This window comes from Helianthus annuus, chromosome 3 (assembly GCF_002127325.2).
Source record: "Helianthus annuus cultivar XRQ/B chromosome 3, HanXRQr2.0-SUNRISE, whole genome shotgun sequence".
Lineage (NCBI taxonomy): Eukaryota > Viridiplantae > Streptophyta > Magnoliopsida > Asterales > Asteraceae > Helianthus > Helianthus annuus.
In genome coordinates, this window is record NC_035435.2 from 171,679,335 (window position 1) to 171,698,726 (window position 19,392).

The 19,392-nt window shown below is 37.7% G+C and overlaps 3 protein-coding genes across 5 annotated transcripts; 1 reads left to right on the forward strand and 2 right to left on the reverse strand.

Moving 5' to 3' along the window:
- Nucleotides 1-638: 638 nt before the first annotated feature.
- On the reverse strand, nt 639-1,724 carry LOC110930851. The gene has a single exon (XM_022174233.2). It carries the CDS (start codon nt 1,722-1,724, stop codon nt 639-641), a length of 1,086 nt encoding a protein of 361 aa, XP_022029925.1.
- A 4,745-nt stretch (nt 1,725-6,469) lies between these two features.
- LOC110930852 (protein IQ-DOMAIN 31) lies at nt 6,470-13,110 on the forward strand. 3 transcript variants are annotated; one of them, XM_022174236.2, is made up of 7 exons: nt 6,470-6,638; nt 8,095-8,190; nt 9,095-9,310; nt 10,416-10,631; nt 11,372-11,485; nt 12,008-12,452; nt 12,775-13,110. In XM_022174236.2, the coding sequence occupies exons 2-7, from the start codon at nt 8,116-8,118 to the stop codon at nt 12,849-12,851; spliced, it is 1,143 nt and encodes a 380-aa protein (XP_022029928.1). In that variant the 5' UTR covers nt 6,470-6,638; nt 8,095-8,115; the 3' UTR covers nt 12,852-13,110. The 3 variants fall into 3 exon arrangements, with proteins under 3 accessions (XP_022029928.1, XP_022029929.1, XP_022029927.1); XM_022174237.2 differs by having other exon boundaries at nt 6,473-6,642; XM_022174235.2 differs by having other exon boundaries at nt 6,473-6,634.
- Nucleotides 13,111-14,314: 1,204 nt separating this feature from the next.
- On the reverse strand, nt 14,315-19,104 carry LOC110930853 (glycosyltransferase BC10). The gene is made up of 2 exons (XM_022174238.2): nt 17,882-19,104; nt 14,315-14,601 (listed from the first exon to the last, which is right to left on the reverse strand). Exon 1 carries the CDS (start codon nt 18,987-18,989, stop codon nt 17,898-17,900), a length of 1,092 nt encoding a protein of 363 aa, XP_022029930.1. The 5' UTR covers nt 18,990-19,104; the 3' UTR covers nt 14,315-14,601; nt 17,882-17,897.
- Nucleotides 19,105-19,392: the final 288 nt, after the last annotated feature.

Sequence of the window (19,392 nt, forward strand, 5' to 3'; positions counted from 1 at the left end):
GACGGGCCAACTTCCTCTCTCCTCACACACACATCTATGCATACATATACATATATCCTCACACACACACATCTATACATACATATATATATAAAGGGATTCATCCCCCACCCCCTAGGTCCATCCTCTCCAAGCCTCTCCTACGTGGCGGTGACGTGGCGGCCCATCCTCACGGGGATGAGCCTCCCATACCCACTGGTCTTATGGTTTGTTGTTAGTGTGCAAGACATTTTGAGTCTAATATTTGACCTTTTGGCTTCAAAATTGCTGAACAACCCCCCCCCCCCCCTCTGCAAAGTCATAACCATATTAATGGATGATGTAATTCCGGTTCAAGAAAAAAACTGATCTGAATCTTTATAAGTTATAACAAAAAGGGTTAGCAAAAAACCCAAAAACAAACCGAATTCTCCATTTGTAGGATAAAACCCTACCAAGTACATTCGCGTAACACCTAAAATCTACAAACATGCAGGCAATCCGAAGAAACTCTCAAACCCTAACCAAAATTATTTTGCAACTATTACCAAAAATAAGCTGCACATCTTTGGAGATCGCCGTGAAACCGATCAATATGTTATGCTCTTCTGATTTGTTGTTTGTCGATCCAAATCAAAAGGCCACCCTAAACTTGTGCTTCATTCACGCTGCAAAAGCAAATCGCCACTTTTGTAAGCCAACAACAACTCCTCGGCATGATTTCTATCTTTAGATATAAATTTCTCCAAAAACTCATCTTCAGGCAACCACATCACATTAAGAAACTTCGGCATTTTCTTCAAAATCTTTTTCGACATCATAATATCCAAAACCTTAAACCGAGGAATCACTCTTTCCTCCAAACTAAGCATCAAACACGAGGGCCGACGAACCAACACTTCCCTTTCAAACTTAACCGTATTCACAAAAAAATCAATCCCGGTTTTCAGTTTCGCTTCCGATACCCTAAGCAACCCAGGCGCCTTCTTAAACATACTCAAAAACTCATCCTTCGTGAACCCATACGACCGAAACAAATCCAACTTTCTTTCAAATGTCTTATCACTCAAACAACTAACAGTATAAATAGCATGAACCAACATCCGATTATCAATCGAAAACCCCATATCCAACACCTTGGATACAAGCTCTTTAAGATCTGACTCACTCATAATCAACAACCTAGGTTGCCTTGTTATAACAGTAGCAAGCTGTGCACCAACAATCCCACATTGTTCCAAATACTTGACATTAGCAGACACTCTAACCACAGGCTGCTTTATATCAACCCAATTACACCTTCTCAAAGTTCTAATCAAATTCTCATTGTTATGATCATCAAGCATCAATCTTTTTACAATATCCACACAGGGTTTCAATCTTTCTTCAAATCTGTTGGATAAATAAACCGGGTTTTTGGAAATAAACTTACCCAAATCTGGACCGGCGAGCCCTAAATCTTGGAAAAATTGGATTCTTGATTTTAGGGTTTTTTCAACGTCTGAAAAGAGGATCTGGGGCGATTGGGTTACCCATTTGTGGATATCTGTGAGGTTGAATCCGTGAGATTTTAAGAAGAGGATGACGGATTGAGGGTTTGTTTGGGTGGATGAAAATCGATTGACGAAGAATACGGCTCTGGGTTTTGGAAAACCTAGGGTTTGTGTGAGGTAGGTTATAATGGAGGATTTAGAAGGTGGTGAGGATGAAAGTGTGTGAAGATATCGATAGAAGAGGGTCGTCATTGTGGGTTTAGAGGACTTGCAGGTCGATGAGCTTTGATTAGGGTTTATGGTTCTTTCTTGTTAATCAGCAAATCACACTAGTAAACATATACATTTCCAAGTTTTTGATTACGTCATTGAATAGTGCTTTTAGGTGGTTGCCCATTTTGGCGGCCACACTTGACTTTTATTTTTTTTTTTATTTTTCATTATAATTGTTATTTATAGGTGATGCTAAATTACAATTTTATCTCAGGTGTAAAATTATTATTTCGCACTCGATTCAAAATAAATTTTTCCTTTTGTCCCCTGCTTAAATTTACGATTTTGCCCTTAGTTAAAAAAATACAATTTTCACCTCAGTTAAAAATAAAAATATGCTTTTGCCCTCAGCTAGAGTACTGCCAAATTACGATTTGGTTCCCAGTTTAAAATTACGATTTTGCCCCAGCTAAAAATTACAATTTTCCCCGCAGCTAAAATATTACGATTTTGCCCCCATTTCAAAATAAAAAAATGGTTTTGCGCTCAGTTCAAAATATTATTTTACCTCCATTTTAAAATTACGATTTTACCTCCGCTAAAAATTGCAATCTTGCCATAGTTTTTTTCCCTTTGGCAAAACCATGGTAGTGTTTTATTTTACTTTGTTGGCTTAATTTTGTTTTTATTCATGCCAAACAGTTGTATAGCACTCGCTATTTGGTCCTGACAAATTATTGTTTTGCCCCCAACTCTAAATTACACGCTTGTCAGCGTTTTAGTTACTTTTTTTTATCATAACTATGGTACTTTTTTTCTTTAATTAGTTAACTTGATGTATCTTTTTTGATACCATGTTATAGGTAGCATGTATAACTAACCGACATAAAGACGTACATGTTATTAACCTAAGAAATACTCGGTTAACGCCCCGCAACGCGGGCGGCGCATAACTCTACGTGTCTAACACTAGCTCATTAGCCCTTAAAAATTACAGTTTTGCCCTGAGCCCAAAGTTACGGTCTTATCATCGTTTTTTTTCCATAGCAAAATTATAGTAGTCTTTTTTAATTGATTGAGAATTATTCGACCATTGCCCCGCAACGCGGGCGGGGCATCTACTAGTTCAAAACAAATTCAACTAGGGGGTGTTTGGGATTCCTTTTTTACTTCTGACTTATCAAAAATCTTTAAGTGAGAAGTTAGAATTTCTAACTTCTCAATTTTTCCTTTTTAAAAGTCCTTCTCAGCAGATGTTTGGGATTCCTTTTAACCCTAAAAGTCCTTCTCATAGAATGTTTGAGATTCCTTTTAAATTCTGAGAAGTTAATAAGTCAAAAGGAGCTCCAAAATAAGTTAATCCAAACACCCCCTAAAACTACAGAAAAACAACTTTGGAAAATAGTAGTAACAAGTTAGTGTACTAATAAAAGTTTTATTTCACTTAACTTACTTAAGTTTATTTTAATGATTTACCTACGGGCTGTTTGACAACTTTTGAATGGTTAAGTGTTGACCCAGTAAGAGATCTCAACCATTAAGAGCTAGTAGTATTCTTAACCGTTCAAAGACAAATGTCTGACCAATTCAGATTAGAGTTCTTAACCATTCAGACTTAGTATAATGCTTAACCATTCAGAGCCAAATGTCTGAAACCAATCAGACATCTGCTCGCGAAACAAATTGTCTGAACCATTAAGTGTTAAATCAGTAAGTTAAGTGCTAAATGGTTACGAAAGTGAAACCACAGGGACTGAAATCATAATTTTTAAACTAGTGGACTGAAATAGTGTTTTTGACAAACCACAGGAACGAAAACAATAATTAACTCTAGATAAAAATCGTCGAGCAGGAGATCCGAAACAACTTACGCACGGAATGAAAGATGTTTTCTTTCTACTAAGGCTAGACGGTATGAGGACCGTCCCAACCTCGTCGTGGCCCGGCACCGCCCAACACACCAATTCCGAAGGCCCGGCGTCGTCGTATTCGTCAAGATCCGGACGATGGAGACGCGCACATAAGGACAAAAGTTGTTGCATTCCCTTCTCACACACACATATACATAAAACATATACATGAGATCGGACGATGGAGACGGACACAAAAGGACAAAAGTTGTTGCATTCCCTTCTCACACACATATACATACAACATATACATATATATATATATATTAGACTCATCCCCCATTTCCTTAGCTCCATCCTCTTTGCTCATCCTCACACCCGATCTACATGGCGCTAACGTAGAGGGCCATCCTCCAAAGATAAGTCTCACCCGTACCGAGTAGCCTAAGCTACAAAAACATATATTAATGATTAATGATGTCGATAAGAAATATAGTATATTTACTATACATACATTTACCAAATGGGGGAATAGTGCTAGGCAGTTGTCGGGCACTCTCCCCATTGGACCAACCAATTTATTATCTTATATCCATTTTAAAATTACGTTTTTGCTCCTGTTTAAAATTACCGTTTTGCCCCCAACTCAAAATAAATAACGCTTTTGTCCCCATCTCAAAATTACGATTTTGCTCTCAATTCAAAATTACGATTTTCGCCTGGCACTCCCCCATTGGACCAACCAGTTTATTATTTTATATCCATTTTAAAATTTCGTTTTTGCCTCTTTTTAAAATGACGGTTTTGCCCCCAGCTCATGATAAAATTACGGTTTTATCCCCAGCTCAAAAGTACGATTTTTCCCTCGATTCAAAATAAAATTGTGGTTTTGTCCTTAGCTTAGAATTACCTTTTCGCCCCCAGTTGAAAATAAAATTTTGTTTTTGCCCCCAGCTAAAAATTACGATTTGGCCCTCTGTTCAAACATGTGATTTTTCCACGTTTAAAAAATTATGATTTCGCACTAAGTTCAAAATTACGTTTTTTCCCTAGTTCAAAATAAAATTATGCTTTTGCCCCCCAACTCAAAATTACGATTTTGCTCTCGATTCAAAATAAAATTGTGGTTTTGCCTCCAACTTAAAATTACGATTGTGCCCTTTGTTCAAATTTATATTACGTTGTTACTCCAAGTTCAAAATTACAATACTGCTATCACTTTAGCTTTTAGCAAATTGCGATTTTACCCCAGTCAAAAAATACAATTTTCTCTCAATTAAAAATTATAATATTGCCATTGTTTTAGTTTTTTTTATCAAAACTGTAAAAGTGTTATGTTTTAATTGGTTGACTCGATTTAATTCTTTTTCGTGTCAATGAGTTGCCTAACACTCGCTCATTATTGGGCCATCGCCCCGCAACACGAACGGGGCATCAACTAGTTATATATAAATGTTGTTTTGGTTTTTGAGGCCCTAGACCCAAAAATTGATTTGATACAAAGGCGGGTCGGCCCTCCTCTCATATTAAATTATATTATCCCGCTTTTTTCTCATATGAAACAATAATCTAACTTATAATAAAAGACTCCAAATAATGCTACATGGTAGTATCTCCTTCAACCTTATAAATTTTATTTATATTTGTTTAATATTTTTTTAATATTAATATTAATTAATAACCAATATATAATATATAGATATCACTTATTTTATCATTATCTTTATCTAAAATTAATAAATAACTTCAATTTTACAATGTAGACCCTTTGTTTTTTTTTTTACTTTCAACTCAAAGTTTTTCATCTTTTGCAATATAATCCCAACTCTTTTTTATTTTCAATTTTGGTCCATCATACTTTTCATCTTTCCCAAATTTTTCGTTTCGTTGTAAATTTTGTGAGTTAACGCACCGCAACGTGCGCGTGGGGTTCAACACTTTTTCATATGTTTTTCTTCCTGTTTGACTGGCCCGTCGCGTCACATCTATTTTTCTGCGTTTGACAAGTTCGTCCAACACGCATGTCCTGGATGGACTTAGTTATTTTTACTATGTTTTACGTTTCGATTTAATTTCTTAGCAACAAGCGTGCGTGATTCAAAGATTTTACGTCTGTTTTTCGCTAGGCGTTATTTTTTCCCCGTTTTTATTTATTTTGTTTTTGCGAGCTTTTCCGGTGTTGGTGGTCGCTAACAATGGTATAGTATTGCTACTACTGAACATAGTTTTATGTCAACTGCTGCAACGCAAGGGTTTAATACTAGTATTAAATATATATCTCACTTTTTTGTTTATTTAATATTTCTTTTCTTAACTATTGTTTAAATTTTTTTTCTACTTATTAATAACCATTTGGTATTTCATTGACCCAAACCCGTGTAATACACAAATTTCTAACCTAATAATATATTAAAAACAAAGTAAAATGTTATAACACGTGTAATACACAATTTTATTAATTCATAATAAATACAAAAACAAAGTGAAAATGCTATTAAGTAAATCATACATCAAAGGTCTTTTCTATTAAAAGCATATTTTGACGATTGTATGTATTAACCGATTAAATTATATTTATTCACCTCGTGTAATACATGTGTTTGTTCAATCCGTGCAATACATGAGTTTTTAACAGATGTAATATTCTATTATTTATTACATAAAATTACATTTATTCAAATCGTATAATACACGGGGTTTCTATAATTTATATTATATTACCCTGTGTCATACGCGAGTCTGTAACCTAGTACTTTAATATACAACTTATTTTACCAACAAAGTATTTAATTTTTTTATAATAATTCTTTATATATACACATGGCAAATTGTTATTCCGGTATAGTCACATGTGGTCACATGCAATGTTACTGGAGTTTCTGTGTCGGACAAAATCTTATAAAGCAAAATCCAAAACGTACGATGCCTCATAATCTTGTCGGTAAGGATGCATGTGATTCCTCATTCTCTCATTCATATGAATCCTCCTGCATATTATCACTCCAAATTTTCATCAACTCAAAAGCTAGACCTCAACATTTTAAGATCATAATTCACCTTCTCTTTCAATCTTCATACACATCTATGTATGTGGCACAAGTAAGTAAGTAAGTCTGATAACTTAATTTTCATTTCTGGTACAGCCCGCATAATATATTTGTACATGTTGTGGCGTTGCGTTAATTGCGATACATATGGTGGTTATGCTCCTACTTAATTCGCTTTCTCTCTTTGTAAAGCATATGTACAAATGCATTATGCGGTTGTTGCGGCATAGAACATGCCATATTGTTGGAAAGTAATTTATTTATGTTAGATGGTATATTCCAGTCTAGTAAATTACAAAGTTTGATGCTACATGAGCTTTAATAAAATCGTTCGGGTTGTATGTGAAATGTTTAGAGATTAGAATGCAATGAAAGAGGGATTTTTTTTTTGTGAGAATTCGTTACCAGTAAATTTACGGGACCCACCAGTACCCTGCAACGCAAAAAAAAAAGTGGAAGTTAGATTTGAAACTAAGACCCCTAGCAGAGAGAGTCATACGCTTACCACTATGTCACCGCTTATAAGGTTTGGAAGAGGGAATTTGGTGTGTTTGAAGACCTTTAGGTGGTGTTTGGATCTGTTTAGAGTTTAATTTGATGTTGACTAACGAGAATAAGATAATTAGTGTGGTCCATTGGCAAGGGCAATGGCTTTAAACACCTTGGGAGGGGGAGGTCTTGGGTTCGAGTCCCACATACGACAGGACTAAAGAATTTGCCGTTCAAAAAAAAGTTGTAATGTACTATCAAGACATAATTTTCTGTTCTATGAAATTGTGCTAATTATCTTTTATGCATTTGAGTGTTTAGCGAATTTTGAGATTTTCAAGAAATGAATACATAAAACAAGGATACATAAGTAATTTGAGTAAATTGCCATTTTAGTCCCTGAGGTTTGGTCCAAATCGCCATTTTAGTCCAAATAGTTTCTTTTTTCTCATCTGAGTCCCTGACTTTTCCATTTTCTTGCCATTTTGATCGCATTGCCTAACTCAGTCTAAAAATCTGGTTATAACCAGGGGTATTTTTGGCATAACTGTTGTGTAGTGATAACCAGGGGTAGTTACAACATAATTTATAAACCTCATAATAATTTAATGCCAAAAATACCCCTGATTATAACCTGGTTTTTAGACTAAGTTAGGCAATGTGATCAAAATGGCAAGAAAAAGGAAAAGTCAGGGACCCAGAGGAGAAAAAAAACTATTTGGACTAACATGGCAATTTGAACAAAAACTCAGGGACTAAAATGGCAATTTACTCTAAGTAATTTCAACATTTTGGGATTTTATGCCATACAATGTAGCACATAATATGTTACAATGATATGTATATTAATTTCATAACAGCTACTATGTATACTTCTATAGTGAAATTATATGTTTCACTTTACATGTGTTTCTATGTGAGAAATGAGTTAGCGAAATTTGCAGACGTATAACTAATGTCATCGATAACGGACTATTGACCATTCACAGCCTATTCATTTTTTTTATTTTTTTTTCATGGCAGGATTGAATAAAGACTACAAACATGGGTGTATCTGGAAAGTGGATTAAAACACTCCTTGGTATTAAGAAAACCGAAAAGTCAGATGATAATGAAACTGTTAGTATACCTATCCGCTTTGTGTTAATTATTGAAAGATTAGGTTACAATATATAGGGATTAAGAAAACCGAAAAGTCAGATGATAATGAAACTGTTAGAAATCTAACTGAGCCCGTGGGCCCATATTCTAATACTTCCCGGCAGTCGTAGCGGATGGAACTAGAAGCTTAGACTGAAAAACAAAAACAATAATAAACCCTAAAAAACTGTCTTTGATTTCGGTCAAAATTCCATAATCTTGCAATCTTCAATCCATAATCTTCGATCCACTATTTTGAATGATCTCGTAATCCTATAAGAGGCAACCAATACGGCAGTGCAGCGGCGGCTGGTAGCGGCGTGGCGGCGGATCGTAATCCTGCAGGCGGCGCGGCGGAAGACCGTAGTCTAATGAGCGGCGGCAACAAGGGGCGGCTTGAGGGAGATGCGAAATCAACAGGATGAGCCGTAGCATCATCTGTGTGGTAAGAGACCGTAAGAAACGGGTGAATCTAGAACCGAAGACGAAGATTTATTTGAACACAAAACTGGAAAAAAAAAACGAAAACGAAAAACGAACAAAGACCGGACAGGGCGGCAGTGACGGCACGCCGCCTTGTCTAGGGTTTTTCTCAAGTGGTGACGGCTAGGGTTTGTATATTTGTGTGTGGCGCGGCGGAAGCGGTATAGAGCCTAGGCTGGCTCTGATACCATGTAAAAAATTGATTTTTGAATGATCATTATTAAATGATTAGGTTACAATATATAGGGATTACGAGTAACTTTAGAAACTTAACTGAGCCCGTGGGCCCATATTCTAATAGAACATACCAGTTGTGTTTTTGTTTTGACATTTGTTGTAAATGTATATTTGAGCACATATATGCATGTATATATATATATCACTTGTGAAAACCTTTCAGAGAACGTTGAGCTTCGGAAAGCTTCGGCACAGGAGAAGGAATTCTGTAGAAATCAATAACAATATTTTTCGTGCTGGATTGGTTGAAGGTGGGCATAGCAATGCTGATCCATATATTACCAATTTACCCTCCACTTCAAACAAAATGCAAGATCCATCGCAAACCAGAGAAGAATGGGCAGCTATACGAATCCAAACTGCCTTTCGAGGAATTTTGGTAATTATATGATAGATTTCTGGCAAAATTTTCACAAAAGTTAAATAGAGGTGTTTATAACTTGAATCGCAAATGGGTCAAATAAAAAGTTTAGTGAAAACGGGATCAGTTTGGTCAAATGGGTCGAACAGGTTGAAAGTCGCTTGAAGTCTTTTTAACCAATTAAATCATTTTATTTAAAGGTTTAGATGCTTCTTATAATAATATTTAACACATTCATTATTTGTGAAAAAAATTAAAAGGTGGTAGCAGGTCAACCTAACCCGTTTTGACCCATACTAAAATATGACCCATTTTAACCAATAACGGTTTTGCGCCCATATGTAGCTCTAGTTTTTTCGGGTCAAAAACCTTTCCTTGTCAATTATTTGTGTTATTATTTTTCTTATAATTTTTTATTAAAAAAATTCTGTTTAGCTAATTTGTTATTTGTATTTTTGAAAATAAAACCACAAACGTGTTTCTGGCCAAAAAAAAAAAAACTATGCATTGATCGACACGCTGAACTTTGTTTATACCATTAGTACATTAATTGCTTCAATAGACATGGCTGTTTTTTGCAGCTGGATGAATATAGCTGGAACAGCATATATTGAAATGTATATTAAAAGGGTGTACCTATTCACACACCCATTTGCCTATTGGCACACCAAAAAGGTGTTTTTTGTCCTATACGCACACCCTGCAGTGTTGAGTTGTGGCTAAAGCGCGGCATTTTGGTCCGATTAACCAGACAAAGACTGACGGGTGTCTGATGGGTATGTTGACCGGACCAAAACGCCGAGCTTTGGCCGTGTTAACCAGACAAAAGACTGACACCCGGTCAGTTTTTTGTCTGGTTGACAGGACCAAAACACGGCCAAAGCTCGGCGTTTTGGTTCGGTCAACAGACCCATCAGACACCCGTCAGTCTTTGTCTGGTTAACCGGACCAAAACGCCGCGTTTTAGCCATAGCTCGACACTGTAGGGTGTGCATATAGGATAAAAAAAACACCTTTTTGGGTGTGGCTATCTACACACTTGGTGTGGTGTGTAGATAGTTTGTGCCATATTAAACCATATCTACAATTTAATATTTAAATTCAAACTCGGTACAAATTTCAGGCTAGGCGGGCCCTCAGAGCTTTAAAAGGGTTGGTGAGACTACAAGCTCTTGTGAGGGGGCATGCTGTGAGAAAACAAGCTGCACTAACTCTTCGTTGTATGCAAGCATTAGTCAGGGTTCAGGCCCGTGTTAAGGCTAGGCGTGTTTGCCTTTCGTTAGATCAATCAAGCCATCAACAACAGCTTCAAAACGAGGCCCATGTTCAAGAAACTGAGGTAAAAGCATTCCATAATTCAGTTAATCATGTGAGTTTCCATATACATTATAAAAGGCGGCAGTTTTGACTTTTGACTCATTTATGTAGACTAAAAGGTTAGCTTTAAAGGAAGCGGGTCAAATGGATCAAAATCACACGAGCTGTATATTTAATGTATAAGACCCTCTAAATCATTTTATTAAAATAACAGATCATTTTATTTCGAGTTAATTGCCCGGATGGTCGCTGTGGTTTCACGTTTTTTCACGTTTAGTCCCCACCTTTTGAAAATAGCAGGTGTGCTCCCTATGGTTTGTTATTTTGTTACCCGGATAGTCCCCTGAGTAGATGTAGTTAGTTTGGAAATAGCAGGTATGCTCCCTATGGTTTGACATTTTGTTACTCGGATAGTCCCCTGAGTAAATGTCAGGGGACTATCCGAGTAACAAAATGACAAACCATAAGGAACATACCTGCTATTTCCAGAAGGTGGGGACTAAACGTGAAAAAACATGAAACCACAGGGACCATCCGGGCAATTAACTCTTTTATTTCAAACTAATTATTTATCAAAATTTAAAAATCCTGGACGAAAAGTCTTTTGGGTCAACCCAACCCGACCGTACAAAATGTGAACCGTTTTTACCTGAACCCTTTTTAACCCGTTACCCAAACTGTCCGTCCTATCAATTTGCACCCTCTTAACTAAAATTTATATTTTTCAATCTTTTGCGACTATTTGTTTTATTTTATTGACAGGTAGGATGGTGCGATAGTGTTGGTTCAGTTGAAGAAATCCAAGCGAAGTTGATAAAAAGACAGGAAGCTGCTGCCAAGCGTGAGAGAGCCATGGCGTACGCTCTTGCTCACCAGGTAAAATAAAATATTATATTTTTTAATGACCAAACACGAGAAAGCATGCCTTGACAACCAGCACGTGTTTATCCCGTTTGCTTTTGATACTTTTGGTTTTCTGGCGCCAGAGGACATGGACCTACTTAGTCGAGTTCAAATGATAATGTTTGATCAAGAGTAAAGTACATGGATAGTCCCTGCGGTTTTCCAAAATTTTGGATTTGGTCCATAGCTTTTTAAAAGTACACGGATGGTCCCTGTGGTTTGCACTTTGTAACGCATTTAGTCACCAGCCAACAAACCTAAAGGTTTCAGGAGGTTCAAGTTAGGGACTATATGCATTACTAAGTGCAAACCACAGGGACCAACCATGTACTTATAGCAAAAGTTGGGGACTAAATACGTTACAAAGTGCAAACCACCAGGAGTCCAGGACCATAGGACCATCTGTGTACTTTCAAAAAGCTATGGACCAAATTCAAAATTTTGGAAAACCATAGGGACTATCCGTGTACTTTACTCGTTTGTTAATTGTTGCAGTGGCAGGCAAGATCAAGACAACAGACAACTCAATCTGGATTTGAACCGGATAAAAGTAACTGGGGTTGGAACTGGCTGGAACGATGGATGGCGGTCCGTCCATGGGAAAACCGTTCTCTTGACATTAATAGAAGGGATGAAATCAAGATTCAGGAAAAAGGATATGCTAAACAAGAGCAATTACACCACATCAAAAACCCGTTATTCGTTACTTCAAATCGTCAATCAGAATTTCCAATGGAGAAAATCGGGCAATCTCAGTTTGATGGAGTTGACTCTTTCCCTGTAAAGTCAACTAGCATGCTGGAATCACCTGACATGGTGTGTGTCAATCCAAAGTCAAACTCATTTGTTGACTCGGTCAATGAGCCGAGCTTGAGACCTCGTGTCGGATCCAGACTCCACAGTAATCAGGGAAAGAAGCAAAGTTCTTTGCCTAGTAGTGGTTAGTCTCTCTCTCTCTCTCTCTCTCACACATACACACCAGCATTGGGAAGAATTCGTTTACTTATGAATGGGTTGATTTTGTTGTGTTTTTATCTCAAACGGGTCAGATAAAAGAAAGCGCCAAAAGAAGAACCGGTCAAATGGGTTGAACGGGTTAAAAACAAGAAATTCGCCAAGAGGCTATTTTTGTATGCAACAGTACCATATCGTTTTATTCAAACATAAAGATTAATATTGTTTATATAAGCATAATTCACGAATTAGTTATATACAAAAATGGACAAAAAAGTGTTTGTGGATCATTATGTATATTTGAACAGGCAAAACGGGGCAAGGACTCGGGGGTCAAATGGCAGGTCAACACGGTAAATCTGCCGCAAGAACATTGAGCATTTGACTAGCCTCTCAACTATGCATAGCCTCTTTGGATCAACAATTGCTGCAGTTTCATGTGTTTATATACATAGTATGATCAGAAAGGTGAAGAAATATCATTGGATTTATTGGAATTTTTGTAATTATTGCCTGTGAATATATTTGTGCTAGCAATAATCAATTGTTATTATATATTGAGGTACATAGTGGGAAATGTAGGTGTCTTGAACTGATCTTGTTGTACAACTTTGAAAAGTTAAAATATGTTCTCTTTTATGCTTTTTGTTTCTTGCATATCTTGTATGTATATATGTTCATACCAAAGTGTAAATATTTATCAGATGTATCATGTATATTTGACCCAAAACTAGGGGTGCAAACGAGCCGAGCGGCTCGCGAGCTACTCGAGATCGGCTCGAGAAAAAGCTCGAAACGAGCCGAGCCTTATCGAGCCCGAGCCGAGCTTGAGTCTAAAATAAAGCTCGTCTGTTTATCGAGCCCAAGCTCGAGCCTCACATGTGAAGCTCGTTAGGCTTGTCGAGCCTTAGTGTAAACGAGATAACCGCCAGATAACAGCCACCACCACTCGGAGGCAACCAAAATCAACCTCACAGTTGATGATCATAAACAAGTAACATCATTTACATGTTGCAATAATTTAATCACAAAACTGAAACTGTTCGATGATCAGAAACAACAGTTACCAAAATTAACCTCACAGTTGATGATCAGAAACAATAGTTTCCTAACGACGCCGGCAGATCAACGGACCCATTCTGTTGTCTCTATACAATGCGGCTGAACTCGAGTCTCCAGTGGGTTTGATTCTGTTAAAGTTTAGGATCATAAACAACAGAATCAAGAACAAACTTGATGAAACCGGTAAGAACCCGACTTATCGTCTCTCTGCAAACCCGATCCGGCAACTCGACAACTGGTTTTCGTTCCAGATCTTGATGAACCGGCCGACGACCGATCTGAGACCCTTCCAGATGCCCAACGTGTTGATCTGCGAGTTGTTTTGGATAGTGGTGGTGGTGAAATGTGAGGATGCTGGTGAAGGGTGGTGGACGATGGGGAAGATGAAGTGGTGGTGGTTTGATTCTTGCAGACAAAAAAAAGAGAAAGAGGAAGAGAGAAAGGGGAGTGGGGTAAGGGTAGGATAAAGGTGGGCCCACTTTTTTTTAACCAATAAGAGCATTATAGACATTCACACCTACTTAACACCAAAAACTAACCCCCATCTACGTTAGGACCATTCGGGAACGAAATTGCAGAAGTTGGGGACTATATGTGTAATTTTAAAAAGTTAGGGACTAAAGGTGAAAATGGAGCAAACCACAAGGACTATCAGAGCATTTTTCTCTTACCAAAATAACTGTTTTTAAAAAAACAAGAATCATGTTTTGAATTTTTTAATCCAATTTTTGCAAAGTATTAAAACAAACAAGCATTTACGAAGATTATCAATGCATTTACCCAAGATTTACTCAAAAAAATATGCATTACCTACAGCAGAAAAGCTATACAAACAACACAAAGCAAAAGAGTGATGAACAACAAAAGACTCTATCATAAAAGTTGAGGTTACAATTCCCAAAAGCAGACTATTTGGCTTCTGTTTTTGCAAGTATTATATAACCCTTCATCAATTGAGCTTTGTCGAATCGTTCATCCTCGCATTGTGTCTGCATTTGGCTCATTGTACTCTTCTAGCATCTGTATGTACAGTTATGTTGAAAGAAATTCCAGCTGAGCTGGTTTCGGCTCACCTGTTGATTATTGAAGCAATGTCAAATGGGTTAAAACGGGTTCCACGTAATATTTGCAGGTCAATTAGGCTCTACTGAAAACAAGTAATTTTCATGAAAAGTTATCAGTAATTAATACAATTACAGCAAATCAATAATCCATTTTTAAAATAAATCAACCATATAGTTCTTGTAGAACATTGAGCATTTGGTATCAAATCCCGATCCCGTCCTGATCCCGAAAATACCGTACGAATTTTTTCGGTACCGGAAACGGTATCCACTTTTTGGCATTTTCGGTATCGGTATTTTCGGGATCGGTACCAGTTCGGTATGGTACCGGTAAAATAATTTTACCTTCAAATACCGCTACCGTATCGATACCCTTGGTTTAAAAAAGCGCGAAGCGCTCCGAAGCGTTTTGGTTCCAAAAGCTTTAAGCGAAGCTTCAAGCGCGAAGCGAGAGCTTCACGTATACGAAGCGCTCCATATTATATATAATTATATATAATGTTAATTTTATATATATGTATAAAAAATAGCTATCCATATTATATATATGTATTTTATAATGTTAAATTTGTACTTTTATGCATAAATTAAAAAGTTTAAGGACCAAATGTAAACTACTGAAGATAGAGGGGGTTAAATGTTTAAATAGACAAACTATCTTTACACTTTTTAAGTAAAAAGTTAGAAGTTTTAGGGACTGAATGTAAACTAATGAAAGATAAGAGGGGTTAAATGTTTAAAAACCTTAACTTATAAAAAGCCTAAAAACCTAAAATACATATACGCAGCCGTCACCGTCAGCATCTCTCTTCTTCTTCCCCCTTCTTCCTGGTTTCCGGCTGAAAGCAACTCCGTCGCCGGAATTTGTCGCCGGATTTCACATAGGAAGTCGCTATAAGGTCGATATGTACCTTGTAAAGACTGTTGGGCTTAAAAAATGGCCCAAATGGTGACCTGATTGGCTGGAGCGTCGCTTCACAGCTTCAACGCTTCACCGCTTAAAGCTCGCTTCAGGTCGCTTCATGTAATGCATCGCTTCAGAGCCAAAAAAGCGTTTTTCCGATCGCTTCATCGCCTCAAGCGCGCTTCAAGCGCGCTTTTTTAAACCAAGTCGATACCGTACCGACATATTTCAGTATCGGTACCCAGTTTTGGCGAACTTCGGGATTGGGATTTTCGGTATCGAGACGGGATTGGGATTTGCTCATCCCAGTCAAGAATGCATTGAAATTACCTAAAAACTACTCTAGAATTCTACAAAAGATCAAACAATTAAATTGGTTAGGAAAGTCGTGTTGACCAAGAACCCGTTACTCAGATAACGCACAATACCATATTTGTTCGTCTATGTTATGGTTTTTTTATTACTCATTTTTATATCAAAAAAGAACCGATTTTTTTCTTCAAGATGGTAAAAAGATTGTATTACACATTCTTATGGCCTTACCTTCCTATGTATTCACACGCCCTATTGGTACATCAAGATAATACTAAACAACAACGTTGGACTTGACAAACGACATGCAATTTTAAAGATTGCCGACTCTTTCACATATCTATAAAAAAATAAAAACTTCAATAAAGACAACACAATATAAATACATACATTACTATTAGGACCCAGATAAGCATCTATGAATTGAAATACAGATATGGTATATGCATCACTTAAAACCGAATACAAGAATATAAAACGTGTACAAAACTTCTCAGTTCTCCCGAAAAAAAAAGAAAATGGGTGAATATGAATTTATAGCCATTGTCGAGTGAGTGTGCACGTGCAAGGCATAATATACTTCTAACATAAAATTGAAATTAAAATATACATCGAAATTGTAATAGTATTGCATCCCTAGATTAACAAGCATAACCAAAAAGCCTTGACACATTTACCTTAAAAGAAGAGTAAATTACAAAATCGTCCTTTATGTATGTCACTTATTGCAAACTGTGTCCTTTATTTTCAATAATTGCAGAAAACGTACTTGATGTTTGCAAACCCTTGCAAGTTATGTCCTTTAGCCCTAACTCAATTAGTTTTTGTGGTTAAATCTGACCAAATGGACCCCACATGAGGGTATTTTTGTGGTTAAATCTGACCAAATGGACTCCACATGAGAGTAAAATGACCAAAATACCCTCATGTGGGGTCCATTTGGTCAGATTTAACCACAAAAAATTAATTGAGTTAGGCAGCCTGTAGTGGAGCGCGAACAAGGGCATAGCGCCCATATGGAGCCCCCCACACCGCCCCCAGGGGCGCCATGAGCAAAAAAAAGAAAACCCCCGTGAAAAATTTCGCGGCGCGAGGAAGAAGGAGATTTCCACTTTGGTCCCTGCATTTTACAATTTGGTCCCTGCATTAAAACACTTTGGTCCCTGCATTTTACACTTTGGTCCCTGCATTTTACACTTTGGTTATGATGAGGTAGGGCTTTATGACTACGGCCTCAAGCCCCATAAAGCCCCGGGGTGACGTGGCATGCCACATGGCGCATAACGCCCATTTGGGGGCTTTATGACTACACATGGCCTTAGACTACATGTACTGGGGCGCGGTGAAGGCCATAGCGCCGGGATGGAGCCCCCCACACCGCCCCCAGGGGCGCCATGAGCAAAAAAAAAAGAACCGGCGTGAAATATATCGCGGCGCGAGAAGGAGGAAGGGTTGTTTCCATTTTCCACTTTGGTCCCTGCATTTTACACTTTGGTCCCTGTATTAAAACACTTTGGTCCCTGCATTTTACACTTTGGTCCCTGCATTTTACACTTTGGTTATGATGAGGTAGGGCTTTATGACTACGGCCTCAAGCCCCATAAAGCCCCGGGGTGACGTGGCATGCCACATGGCGCATAACGCCCCTTTGGGGGCTTTATGACTACACATGCCCTTAGGGATAAAGGACATAACTTGCAAGGATTTGCAAACATCGAGTACGTTTTTTTGTAATTATTGAAGATAAAGGACACAGTTTGCAATAAGTGACATACATAAAAGACGATTTTTGTAATTTACTCTTACAAGAAAGATACACACCCAAATACCCAATCAACGAATAATTGCCACATTCATCAAGTCATACTACCGATTCCATCAAGCAATAGAGCAAACACAACATGTGCAACATGATCAACTGAGTCAAATTTAAGCCTTTTAATAGAAGCTACTTAATCAATTAGCAAATCAATCAAGACCCACATTAATTCACATACAAATCAGGTAAGTAACCACAATTAACCTAGCAATAGCAACACTAAATATGCAGCTTCGATTAGAAAAAAAAAATACCAGAAATCATAAGAACTCAGTCCCGGAAAATGACTTCATCAGCCATCTCCATCAACGGCTTCAAGCAATCCGGCGAAAACTTCCGCGCAAACATATAAGGCAAAGCAAAACTAGACCTCCTAAGATTAAAAATCAACTCCGGCGACAACTCAGACGGATAATAAGTATGCGGGTGTCCATTAACACTATCCGTCCAATTAACCCGAGTCAACGTATACCCAGCACACCCATCCGGATCCACATTGGACAAAAACGTCGGAAAATAATGCTCTTCCGGATAACAAGACTGCGGTCTCAAACACGGCAGCCTAAACTTCTTCCACAACCTCCTCTCCTTAACCACCATCAACCCATGCCGCCTCGTAAGCGTAAAAAACTGCGAACCCACACGAAAATTTTCGAACTTTACTTCAGGGGTCATCACATTATTCCCTCTAGCAGTATACCTATCCCACAAGTTAACATCTTGATCAATTATTTCAATAAAGCTTTTATATTTCAAACCCTTTAACTCAGCCACTTGATGATCATTAATCTCAAACAAAGAATTATACACAAACTGAAACGAATAAAGGGGTATGCAATGTTGAGACACCAAGGTGAAAAACATGTTATCCGGGTCGTCAATAATCGCGGCGGCGATGAGGCGGCGTGCGGCGGCGATTAGGGTTGCAGTACCCCGAAACGTTTGTTTCGCGGGAATAAACCGATCTTGTGAAAAAACCCCACCTGGGGGTTTAACATAGGGTTTAACAGTAGGGTCAGAATGAACATAAACATTGTAAAGATTCTTGATTTGAACAGAATTGTTGGGGTTAAAGAATCTTTCCCATAAAGGGGCAAAGTGGAGAGGGGTGTTTGTTAAAAAGAGGAAGGCGATTTTGGGTTTTCGGTTGGTGGATCCGAGACGTGAAATGGGTTTGTGGGTCGGGTGGGAATCGACGGCGGCAGCACGGCGGAAGAGGGTGAGATCGTCGAGTTCGTCAGGGAGGGAGAGTATTGGGGGTGGGGGTGGGGGGAGGATGTGGGAAGTGAAGAAGAAGATTATTGGGAGGGATAAGAGGAGAAGGGTGAGTGTGGGGATCCATGGAGATGGTGATGAAATCATGGTGATTGTGAGCGGTTTGTGATGGTGATGGGATTAGACATGGTGGATTAGGGTTTGTGAAGGGGTTGTCATTGAAGTTGAGGGGTTTTGAATGAGATGATTGTGATGGTGAGAGCGATGGTGATGGATGTAATATGCAATTTCAAGCAAATCTTTTTTAATATATTATAATACTAGGTTATAACCCCGTGTATTACACGGGTTGAATAAATAAATTTTATATAGTAAATAATAAAACAATATATTTTTAAAAACCTCATTTATTGCACGGATTGAATAAATATAATTTTATTTATTAAACAGTACAAAGTTATATCTTTACGAACAATATTGTACGGGTTGAATAAATGTAATTTTATATACGAAATAAAAAAGTTATATCTTTAAAACTACGTGTATTACA